Genomic DNA, 11714 nt, shown 5'->3' with positions numbered 1-11714 from the left:
AATATAAGTATGTATTATGTTTATGATGACTGTTAAGTTTTTTTTTCGGTTTTTATTTTTTGTTCACTTATGTTTTTTTTCTTTGTAAAGCTAAATATATACTTCTTTTGTACATTCAAAAAATATTAATTGTATTTCCATTGTAATTACAAACATTCGTAAGTATTTTTAGATTAAATCTTTTAATTGGAGAAAATTTAAGAACGAAAAATGCTAATATCTATGTACATATAAAAATTATTTTGTAAAAATCAATAATCTACCTTTTCTCTAGACTGGTATTGTGAAAAAAAGATCCTTATTGAAAACTAATTCATAGGTATTACAAATCCCTCATAAACTTATATTTCCCTCCAGAGAAAACCCCACGGTACAATTAAATCAAGGTAATCGCATTTCAAATAATAATGTCCAGCTCTGCATTTTTTCTGTTATTTACCTTGTTAAATATAAAACATCTTTAATTGGTGTAAAAATGTATAATTTTGTAAAAAATTCCAAACATATAGGGTGAGATGAAAAAAATGCAACCAACTTCAAACTGATGTCATTTCTAAGCCACTCGTCCGACAGCTGTTAACATTATTCCAGTGACAGCTCATAATTTGTACATTTGTTTTTTAAATGTTATTGAATGAAAGCAGAAAATGTCGAAAATAGCATCAAATTTTAGAATAAGTTTAGATTTGTTCGAATTGGTCACCTTTGGCACGATTTATGGCCTTCAAACGGCCAATGAAACCGTCACACGCTGCCCAAATGTTGCTCTGCGGTATTTAGGCCCATACCGGCGAAGCGCTTGCTTGAGGTGTTCGACACTTTGGTATTTTTTAGAGCCAACCTTGCTTTCCAAAATACTCCAGACACAATAGTTCAACGGATTGGTATCCGGAGATTTTGGTGGCCATTGTGCGCTGGATATGAAGCGAGGAACCTCATAAAGCGATAAAGCTGAGTCCTGTTGAAATGTCCAAGATCTGCGGCCAAAATGTTTGCGTGCCCAAGACTTTAATACACCCTCCACAATATCTTTGCGATAATATTCGGCATTTATTCTTTTGTCACGGTCAATTATACGAGCGGAGAGCGACCATCGGCGTTGCCCGAGGTCATGGAAGTGGACGGAAGAAAACAGCAACATCAGCAGAAATGGTTCGAAAAGTAAAGAAGCGATTTGATCGAAACCCGCGTCGCAGTGGCCGAAAAAGGGCTCGGGAACAGAACATATCGCAATACCTTTAGGCAAGTATTGAAAAATGAGCTCGGGGTAAAGTCATTGAAATTCCAAAAAGTGCAAGAACTTACACCGCAACAGGAAGAAAATAGACTCAAAGGAGCTAAAAAGTTGCTTCGCTTGGCCGAAAGTGGAGAACTGCCGAATTTGGTTTTCTCCGATGAGAAAACATTCGTTATCCAGCAGTTTGTAAACAAACAAAATGATCGTGTTTGCTTGCCAAAGAAGTCAGCTGAATATGTGCACCTTCGGTTGGCCACCGGGAACTCAAGCGCTGGCTATGGTGATGGTGTGGGCCGCCATAAAAGCCGATGGTCGCTCTCCGCTCGTATTAATCGATTAGAAAAAATGCCGAATATTGTCGCGAAAGTATTCTGGAGGGTGTATAAAAGACTTGGGCGCGCAAACATTTTGGCCGGAGACCTTGGACATTCCAACAAGACTCGACACCATCGCACTTAGCACGCTCCACCCAAGAATGATTACAAAATGAGGTTGCTTCCTTCATTTCCAGCTCACAATGGCCACCAAAACCTGCGGATATCAATCCGTTGAACTATTGTGTCTGGAGTAATTTGGAAAGCAAGGTTGGCACTAAAAAATACCAAAAAGTCGATCACCTCAAGCAAGCGCTTCGCCGCAAATGGGCCAAAATACCGCAGACCAAAATTCGGGCAGCGTGTGACGGTCTCATTGGCCGTTTGAAGGCCATAATTTGTGCCAAGAAGTTGACCAATTCGAACAGATTTAAACTTATTCTAAAATTTGATGCTACTTCCGACATCTTTTGCTTTCATTCAATAACATTTAAAAAATAAATGTACAAATAATGGCGTTTGACTTTGTTGTAGTTTTTTTTTATCTCACTCGTATATATATACGTTACCTTCTTAATTCTACAATCCCTATCCATTTATTCATGATCGAAAGAAATTACTTCGAGAAAACCTATTTCCTGGGAATTTATTCCTCATGGATATTCGTGATCGGCAAGTCTTGGCCTTATGACATACCCGCGAATGCATTAGAGTCTATGCCAGCGAGAAAATAACATTTATATACCGTTCCTTGCACAGTCTTTGGGTAGACTAGAGTTTAAAGAATTAAAGATGAAACTTTGAAATTTTCCGCAGGTTTTGATATTATTTCTGGGAATATTTGTTAGTCCCTATTAGGGATAGATTCATAGCCATACTGACTTTCAATATTTAGTTTTTTGACCCAATTTCCAACAAACATAGCTGTAATTCAACTATTCGGTTTCTATGTGGGTAGATTATGTTCTCGAAAAAGGTATTCTATAAAATCTAAAATTTGGCGCCTCCCGATTTTCGGTATTTCTAATGTTTCAGTCACAATTTCAAAACGGATGTGCTTTAATTTGACATTTCGTGTTTTCAGTTGCTAGATTACCTCTATGAAGTATTTTGAAATTATCCGACGTATTTTTAAGATTTCATACAATTGATTTAATGATTTCATCAACAATTCTTAACAGAATTGTCTGTAACACGTCTATTTGAGTTCTCATTTATGGAGACTCGATCTACGAGTATTTTTCATTATCGGATCATTTTCAAGCCCCATGCATCGGTTTTAAATGTGCTGACCACAGCCTTCAGCTAAAGTGGAAGAAACACACCCCGCACAGAATAGTTTAGTGAAGGATTTCGTAACTGGAAAAAAATATTCTGGAAATTCCATGGACTTTGAGGACATCCGATTTGGCCACACGATCGAAATGAAGGGCGTTTTTACTTTTTTTAAGAAAACTTATAAAGCTTTTATTATTTTTTGGCCAAGGGAGAAAAATATCCACTCCTTATTTTTATACCCTTCACCATAGTATGGAGGGTATATATGGTTTGTCATTCCGTTTGTAACACCTCGAAATACACATTTTAGACCCCACAAAGCATATATATTCTTGATTAGCATAAAATTCTATGTCAATTTAGCGATGTCCGTCCGTCTGTGGAAATCACTCTAGCTTCCGAACGAAATGAAGTAGGTTGATAAAATTTTACTCAAATGTATATTATGTCTGCAGGTATTGAAAATAGGTCATATAGGTCCACGTTTTGGTACAGCCCACATATAATGGTACCTCCCGATATTCGGTATTTTCATGATTTTAGCGACATTATTCACTGGAATTGTTTCAAATTTGGTATTTGAAGTTCGTATTGGATACTACAGCCTAAGACAGAAAATTGTCTGAGCAGGTTCACCGCTTCGTGTAACCCCTATATAACGGAACCTCCCGATATTCGGTATTTTGATGATTTTAGCGACATTATTCACCGGAATTGTTTAAAATTTAGTATTTGAAGTTCGTTATCGATACTACAGCTTGAGACAGAAAATTGTATGTGCGTGTACACGTTTTCGTATAGCCCCCATATAACCCTCCCGACATTCTGTATTTTGATCATTTTAGCGTCATTATACACCGGAATTGTTTCAAATTTGGTATTTGAAGTTCGAAATAGATACTGGATACAGCCTAGGACAAAAAATTGTCTGTGCCGGTCCACGTCTTCGTATAGCCCACATATAATGGTACCTCCCGATATTCGGTATTTTTATGGTTTTAGCGACATTACTCACCGGAATTGTTTCAAATTTGGTATTTGAAGTTCGTAATGGATGCTACAGCCTAAGACAGAAAATTGTCTGTGCAGGTCCACGTTTTCGTATAGCCCCCATATAATGGTACCTCCCGATATTCGGTATTTTGATGATTTTAGTGAAGTTTATAATGGATACTACAGCCTATGACAGAAAATTGTCTGTGCAGGTCCACCGCTTCGTATAACCCCTATATAGTGGAACCTCCCGATATTCGGTATTTTGATGAATTTAGCTACATTATTGACCGATTTTTTAAGTTTCGCATTTGAATATTACAATGGCTTATGACAAAAGTTACCTATACATGTCCATGTCGTCGCATAGACCCTAATATAACAGCTACATTCGGTATGTTTAAGATTTTAACAGAATTTTTAACTGATTTTATTGTTTTTGAAAATTGCCAAATTCGATCTAAATGGTGGAGGCTATTCAAAGATCGGCCCGACCGAACTTACAGCTTTTTTATTTTTTTAATATGACAGTCCGTTTTTACTTGATTAAAAATTAGCTAGAAAACATTTGGCATATCGAATAAAAATGTTCATAATGGCTGCTGTACACCATAGTCAATTGGATCTTGAACCTATGGTAATGTTAACACAATCTGTGCCAAATTGATGAAAACAGCTGTTTTGTTTACTTTTCCAACATGAACTAAAGAGTTGAAATCAGAGTAATTTTATTTAATTTTAATTTATATACATACAATAACGACTTGAATGTTAAAATTAATCAAATGTTATTTAAACTTAGTTTTATTTTTATATAATTGAGCTGGTTTCACAAAAAGTATATTTACATTTTCCATTGTTATTTGTTTTTCCATTTGCTGTTGGTTTTCTTTTTTTTCCCCTACTTCTTTGTATATAACATCGTATACTTTAAGATTCTTGTAAGATTTTCAAATTATCACATGAAATGTTATGCATTTTTTCTTATACCCTTTTTAATATATATGTATTTAGTAATTTTATATTTATAATTAACATTTTCATTGTTTTAAGTTTCTCTTATGGCCTCATCATGGATAAGTTACTTACAGTTAAATTATTAAATTTTATTTTTATTTTACAATTTCCGTAATTTACATTTAATCAACATTTATAATAAGACAATTAAAGTTAATAATTTAGCTTTTATATATATATATATATATATATATATATATATATATATATATATATATATATATATATATATATATTTTTTTTTTTTTTTTTTTTTTTTGATTAATGTAATAATTGTAAATTATAGCGGGTCATATTAGATCTATTTATTTGGTTTTTTTAGATTTCATTATATCCTGTCTAAATAAAAAGGATTTGTGACACATTTCTATAAAAAACAAAATTTCTAGAGATGATGAAAATATATTCACGTTGATTTGTGTTATTGAAAATAAAAATAAATTGGCAAAATTTATATTAAGAATTTAAATCTGTTCTTTGGACTATTTATTTTAGTAATTTTCTTAAGTGATCATTCCAAATTTCGTATTTTCTTTCGCCTAAAAGTATGCTCGAAATTTTGTGTTTCTCTTCAAGTGATCTTCTGCTTACGATAAACATAAAGACAGCGAACGAAAATAAACTATTGGAAACGTTTGCAATCGTTTCGTTCTGTATTTTCTCGAAGTACGAAACGAAACAAAACCAATATTAAGATAACGGGACTTGTTTCTTATTTTGTACTGTTTGTAACCTGATGGATGACGCAACATTGGAAACGAACCAGTACAATACTCATTGCAAACGTTTCCCTGTATATTAACTCAACACAAATAATTTACAAAATAATTAAAAGTCAAAATTATTCCCTTTTATTATTTTTTTTTACCATCATACAATGTTAAAAAAGTGCCAAAACAATATTAAGAATAACAATTATTAATGTACCAGTCATCATTTCGCACAGCAAACGTTTCCCGGCGATTGGTTCGCAAACGATACAGCTCGACAACTCATAGCCGAAGTACACTAAGGCAATAGTATTGTTTGTGTACTTCTGGCATTGAAATGTTTGCGGTTTTGTTCTGTTTGGAGTACAAAACGATTGAAAAAAATTTAAAAGTTTGTGTCTTCGTGAGAGGGGTACGATAATCGTTTCGTTTGTTTTCGTTCGCTGATGACATTTCTTAAAGAATGTAATATATACCCACAAAAGATTGAAATGGATTCTACTATGGTAGCATTCTAATACTAAAATATATAAACATACACCCACACAAAATTATTTTGAAAATTGACAATACTTTTTTTAAATCCATATTTTTTATTTGATATGGATATCAAATTGTCATATTTAAATTTTGCAGTTATTCCTTGAATATGAGCGTACAGCCGCCAAGAAATTTAGATTTACAGGGTGAGATAAAAAAACCTGCAACAAAGTCAAACCCCAAAGTTTTTACATTTTTTTTTTAATTTTATTAAGTGAAAGCAAAAAATGTCGGAAATAGCATCAAATTTTAGAATACGTTCAGATTTGTTCGAATTGGTCACCTTTGGCATGAATTTTGGCATTCAAACAGCCATTGAAACCGTCACACGCTGCCCAAATGTTGCTCTGCGGTATTTTGCCCCATTCCCGGTGAAGCGCTTTTTTGGTGGCCATTGTGCGCTGGAATTGAAGCGAGCAACCTCATTTTGTAACCATTCTTGCGTGGCGCGTGCTGATTGCGTTGGTGCTGAGTCCTGTTGGAATGTCCAAAGTCTGCGGCCAAAATGTTTGCGTGTCCAAGGCTTTAATACACCCTCCAGAATATTTTCGAGATAATATTCGGCATTTATTCTAATCGATTAATACGAGCGGAGAGCGACCATCGGCTGTTATGGAGGCCCACACCATCACCATGGTCGGCGCTTGAGTTCTGGTGGCCAACCGAAGGTGCACATTTTCAGCTGACCTCTTTGGCAAGTAAACTCGATCATTTTGCTTGTTTACAAACTGCTGGACAACGAATGTTTTCTTATCGGAGAAAACCAAATTCGGCAGTTCACCACTTTCGGCCATGCGAAGCAACTTTTGAGTCTATTTTCTTTCTGATGCGGTGTAAGTTCTTGCACTTTTTGGAATTTCAATGGCTTTACCCCGAGCTCATTTTTCAATATTTGCCGAATGGAATATTACGATATGTTCAGCTCACGGTCCATTTTTCGGCCACTGTGACCCGGTTTTCGATCAAGTCGCTTCTTTACTTTTCGAACCATTTTTGCTGATGTTGATGTTTTCTTCCGTTCACTTCCTTGACGTCGGGCTACGCTACCAGTATCACGGTAACGAGCGGTGATACGAGACGCAAACGATTCATTCCGATTTAAATGTTGGAGTGCTCTAACGATAGCCACTTGTGGTTTTCGGCAGCTAGGACAGGTAAGAAAATAGATAATATAGCACCTTATTTTGCTGTTATACTAGTAGAAGATTTACATCCCGACTTTGGTGTTAATTTCATTACAGAAAATTGCCGGCGAAAGATGTGGTTTTATACAGAAACCATATAACAGATAATTTGAAGAATTTCATATTTCTTAGGTTATTCTGAGTTTTTGATCCTCAAAGGCTAACTTAAAACGTTATTCGAGAACTTCACAAGAACTAACAGCATCAAGAATATTTTCTTTAAGGTTATGGTTTTAAAATCTCTGTTTTGTAAGTTTAATCTTAAGACAAGATAAATAGCCGTCTTCCTAAGATATGAAACATATAACCGGTTTTTTTACCTAGGAACGCTGAAAATAATATATTATTAATTATTTTTGTAAAATATGACACTCGTCATACGTAAATATTTCAGGTATGAAAATAAATTTACTCGAGTACTTTAGAAAGTGGTTGCCATATTAGATTTAGAAAATAACACTGCCTTTACACGGTGACATTTTTTAACCATGCCATTTTTTTTGTTGGTAAAAAGTGTAGAGAGACAAGGATAGAAGAAAAAATGGCACGATAAGCCACCGCACAGGGTTACATGACATTTTCTTTGCATTTCTCTTTTTGCTTCTTCCGAATTTTTTATGATTTTAACATTTCATATCGTTTCTTTATTTTAATTTTTGATGCGTTTCTTTTATTGTGATGTGATGTTTTTAGTGACTGAATTGTATAGTGAATTATATGAAAATTAATTGGAAGTATTAAAAAGTAAAAAAAGAAAGTTAAAATAAAAGTTAATAATGCAATATTTAACACCTCAATAACTTTTTCCATCATTCCTTCTTTAGATTCACACATTTAATTTTAAATCACTTCTTTATAAATATCTGTTACAAACAATTAGCTCTATACGAAATACTGAATAAAATAAAATGTCAGAAAAAATGCCAAGCACTATTATCGTAAAATGCCACCGTGTAAAGGCGCGAAGATTTACGCAGAAATTTTAAAGAGAGAATTGATAAAAATGCCAGCTAAAAATGCCACCGTGTAAAGACAGTGTAAGTCTACCGGAATTGTCTTGCCACGAGTTTTCTTATAAAAAATTAAACTTTCTCAGAAAAAAGCTGTTGAAATTTTGAAAAATTACAAACCAAATTTACAAAATTATAAACTAATTTTAATAGTTTTTTTTTTTAAATAACAAATTTAAAACATCTCTCGTTTTGTGTGTCACAAATCTTAAAGTTCTATTTAATGCTAAACTAAGTAATGCATAATAAGTAGGTTATAGCAGCATGATTGATTGATTGATTGATCGGTTATTTGAAAATAATTTTTGGCACTCAATTTGTTTGTTTGTTTCTTTTGCTTGGTTTTTTTCTTTTCGACTGGAAGATCTTTTTCAAAATGATTTTTTTCGATTTCATTAAATTTTAAATTTCTTGCATTTCCGTATCGTCGCCATTGTCGTTTGCGGCCGAAGAGGAGGATGCAGACGCCGCCGACGACGATGATGATGATGACGGCGGCGGCGACGTGAATAAAGAATCAGTGATGGGCTCTGTTGGCTGAGTCTCTTCTTTAGGCTGCAATCGATTTTTGTTCTCAATAAAATTATCATCAATGTCCATGGGTGAAGAAGTTGACTCGGAATTTTTATTTGTGGCCAAATCCATTTGTTCCCCAGCATCATCATCATCATCGTCACCTGTTTTGCCTATGACTTCAGTAGTACCATCCAGTTTATACGGCATTTTAGATGAATGTTGTAGAGCTTCATCTTTGCCTTGGCCATTCATGTGAGCAGAACCCGAGACACTATTGCGGTCTTGTTTTTTTGCGGCCACTGTGGCATCCTTTGTTTCCTTGATTTCAGCTTTAACTGCCGACTCTTTGGCATGATGCCTATCACTTTTGCTGGTTGCTTTAGACTTTTTGGACAAAGCCGCTGCGGCACCTTCCAGCCCATTCAATTTGCTGGCATTTGATATTTTCGATGCGGCCAATTTACTTTCAAAATCCATTTCGCCATAATGTGGACTCTGTTGGTCGGCTTGTTGGGCGGCAGCGGCGGCACGTAACAATGTTAATTGCAACTCGCGATGTTGTGGCGATTCCTCCAGTTTGATTTCGAGTTTTTCAGTCTGTTCCAAGGGTGCTGCAGGCTCAACCGTTAATGGAATAGCATGATGATGGTGTGGTATGGCATAGTGGCGCTGATGATGATGATGATGACCACTACCACGCTCACGCTGGTGATGATGATGATGCTGCTGATGGTTGTTGGACAATTGTTTGTTATTGGCCGACGATGGACTGGGGCCATTCTTGTTATCCATTACTGCACTTCCAGTGGTATTTGCTAATTTGCCAACAGCCGTTGCAGCACCAGTTGTTGCAACCTGACCCGAGGCAGCTTGTAATGCATGTTGTAAACTACTGCCGCCACCGGGCACTGGCTCATGCTTTGTGAGACCTGTAGCATTTTTTGAGGTTTTCTCGAGCAGAGCATTCAATTGTTTTTTGATTTTTGTCGCTTGTTTAGCGGTGAATTTTGCACTTAATTCGTTTGCAATGCTACGTTTACCTTCGTTGGTATTGGCTGTTGCCTCACTGCCATGCCGTGTCCCATTGATGAGAGCATTTTTCTTTGTTGTAGCCGTTGTTGTTGTTGTTGCTGCTAAAATCGCATCAGTGTTTGTGGTCACTGGGCCATTTGATGTTGCTGTTGGCATTGATTTGCCATTTGCTAAAATGTTGTTGCTACTTTCCATGGTTGTCGTTGCTGTTGTTGTGCTGGAGGATAATGCCGGTGTTGTTGTTGTTGTCGTTGTTGCTCCCGCCACTGTTGCTGTCGAGCAAGACGAGCTAGTCGTCAATGAGGCTGTGCTATTTGTTGTGGTTGTTGTTATCTTTCCCGAATTGGCGGACTTAACCTCAGCTGCCTCCGAGTTGGTAACATTATCTTGTCGTTTCCATTTGGTTCGACGATTTTGAAACCATATTTTCACCTGAAAATAGCAAATAGAAAAAGACAACAAATTGAGTAATTAATAAAGGAAACTTGGGGAAAGCAAGAATTATTTAATAAATTTAAAATATTTTTTCCGTGCTTAAATTTTTATACTCCGTTTGTAACACCTCGAAATATCCATTTTAGACCCCACAAAGTATATATATTCTTGATCAACATAAAACTCTATGTCGATTTAGCGATGTCTATCCGTCTGTCCGTCCGTCTCTCCGTCTGTCCGTCTGAGGAAATCACTCTAGCTTCCGAACGAAATTAAGTAGATTGGTATTGAAAATGGGCAATGAAGGCTCACGGTTTGGTATAGCCCTTATATAACGGTACCTCCCGATGTTCGGTCTTTTGATGATTTTAGTGACACTATTCACTATTTGGTATTTAAAGTTCGCAACAGATACTATAGGCTAAGACAGAAAATTGTCTGTGCAGGTCCACGTCTTCGTATAGCCCCCATATAACGGTACCCTCCGATATTCAGTCTTTTTATGATTTTAGCGACATTATTCAGCGGAATTGTTTCAAATTTGGTATTTGATGTTCGTAATGGATACTACAGCATATGACAGGAAATTGTCTGTGCAGGTCAACGTCTTCCTATAGCCCCCATATAAAGCTACCTCCCGATATCGGGTATTTTCATGATTTTAGTGACATTATTTACCGGAATTGTTGCAAATTTAGTATTTGAAGTTCGTAATAGATACTACAGCCTATGACAGAAAGTTGTCTCTGCAGGTTCACGTTTTGGTATAGCCCTCAAATAATTATACCTCCTTTATATTCGGTATTTTGATAATTTTAGCTACATAATTCGCCGATTTTTTTTTTCAAGTTTCGCATTTGAATATTGTAATGGCTTATGACAAAAGTTATCTATGCAGGTCCACGTCATCGTATAGTCTCTAATATAACGGCTACATTCGGTATTTTTATGATTTTAACAGAATTTTTAACGGATTTTATTTTTTTTTTTAATTGCCAAATTCGTTCCAAATGTTGGAGGGTATTGAAAGATCGACCCGGTCGAACTTACACCTTTTTTACTTGTTTTTATCTTCAATTTTTCCGAAGGAACTATATACCTAAAATACATGGATTTCGAGTAATCTTAATCCGAACTATTCCAAAAGTGTGCAAGGGGGGGGGGGGAACTTGCCCCCTCATCATGTTCTCCTTTCTACCCAAAAAAAATAATAATTTATTGCTTCGCCAATATTTGCTCTATTTATAATTTTCGACACCGACGTGGAAAAGTTTCGCTTTAGCCAAATTATTAGCAACCCCGAGGAGCAGCGTGTCGTACAAAGTATTTTGTAACTCATCGTTAATTAACATAACACGAATCATTAAAAATTTATCAATCGTTACGCATTAACACGCCATTTTCCATTTTGGCAAGAAAATTCATCATCCAAGGTATCCGAAATATAT

General features: G+C 35.6%; 1 protein-coding gene across 1 annotated transcript in view; it reads right to left on the bottom strand.

Moving 5' to 3' along the window:
- Positions 1–6166: 6166 nt before the first annotated feature.
- The window catches only part of LOC131804763 (mucin-5AC), a 342229-nt gene continuing 336681 nt past the window's right edge, over positions 6167–11714 (bottom strand). Inside the window, exon 6 of the mRNA XM_059127927.1 lies at positions 6167–10263. Within this exon, the coding sequence (XP_058983910.1) occupies positions 8686–10263 (1578 nt within the window). The 3' untranslated portion in view covers positions 6167–8685. The remainder of the gene's footprint in view (positions 10264–11714) is intronic.

This window comes from Musca domestica, unplaced genomic scaffold, assembly GCF_030504385.1.
Source record: "Musca domestica strain aabys unplaced genomic scaffold, Musca_domestica.polishedcontigs.V.1.1 49, whole genome shotgun sequence".
Taxonomy (NCBI): domain Eukaryota; kingdom Metazoa; phylum Arthropoda; class Insecta; order Diptera; family Muscidae; genus Musca; species Musca domestica.
Note: the sequence above shows the minus strand (reverse complement) of the source record. Positions and strands in the feature narration are given on the sequence as shown.